General features: G+C 43.6%; 1 protein-coding gene across 1 annotated transcript; it reads left to right on the top strand.

Annotated features, from left to right (window-relative positions):
* Positions 1-8: 8 nt before the first annotated feature.
* Positions 9-689, top strand: LOC117800258 (matrix metalloproteinase-18-like; the record flags this gene model as incomplete). The annotated part of the gene is made up of 1 exon (XM_034652786.1): positions 9-689. A coding segment is annotated over one exon (681 nt), but the record flags the coding sequence as incomplete, so codon positions are not given.
* Positions 690-982: the final 293 nt, after the last annotated feature.

Raw genomic sequence — 982 nt, 5'->3', positions numbered from 1 at the left:
GCATCGACCCTGAAGAGTTCAGTCTTCCCCAGGATGACATCAACGGAATCCAATCCCTTTATGGTGAGTCTTTAAATCCAGTTCAACCAACAGGACCTACTACACCCGAAATCTGTGACAAAACAGTTATTTTTGATGCCATCACCACACTGCGTGGAGAAATACTGTTCTTCAAAGAAAGATTCTTCTGGCGCCGACACTCCCAATACCCTGAGGCCGAGCTCCACTTCATCAAATCCTTCTGGCCGTCTCTGCCATCTGATATCGATGCTGCATATGAAAACCCCGAGCAAGATGAAGTCCTGATTTTCAAAGGATCCAAATTCTGGGCTCTGAATGGCTATGAAGTCGTACAGGGCTATCCTAAAAGCATTTATACATTGGGATTCCCTAAAAGCGTAAAGAAGATCGATGCTGCGGTTCACAACGAGGCAACAGGGAAAACATTCTTCTTCGTAGCTAACAAGTACTGGAGCTATGATGAGATTACCAAGACTATGGATCAAGGTTACCCAAAGGAGACAGTAGATGACTTCCCAGGAATTGGGCAAAAGGTCCATGCTGTGTTCCAATCCAAAGGTTTACTCTACTTCTTCAGTGGAAAGTATCAGTTTGAATTCAACATGGAGTCTAAGAGAGTATTGCGTGTCCTGAGAAACAACAGCTGGCTGGGATGCAGAAAAGCATAATGTCCTGAAATGCAATAGAACCACAAAGTCAAACACACACACACGCACCTAAACATGCATGCTCACACAACCACCCACGCATACAAGCAAACACAGGCCTGCTAACATACAATCATATTTAAACAAGCACACACATATAAGTGTCTGCAAACACACAAGACCACGCATATGCACAAATACAAACACACAGATGCACACATACACACACTAACATGCACTTAAATATGCATGCTCACACAACTACCCACGCATACAAGCAAACACAGGCCTGCTAACATACGATCATATTTAAA

This window comes from Ailuropoda melanoleuca, unplaced genomic scaffold (assembly GCF_002007445.2).
Source record: "Ailuropoda melanoleuca isolate Jingjing unplaced genomic scaffold, ASM200744v2 unplaced-scaffold66985, whole genome shotgun sequence".
Classification (NCBI taxonomy): Eukaryota; Metazoa; Chordata; class Mammalia; order Carnivora; family Ursidae; genus Ailuropoda; species Ailuropoda melanoleuca.
The sequence above is the reverse complement of the archived record's forward strand: the minus strand, read 5'-3'. Positions and strand labels throughout refer to the sequence as shown.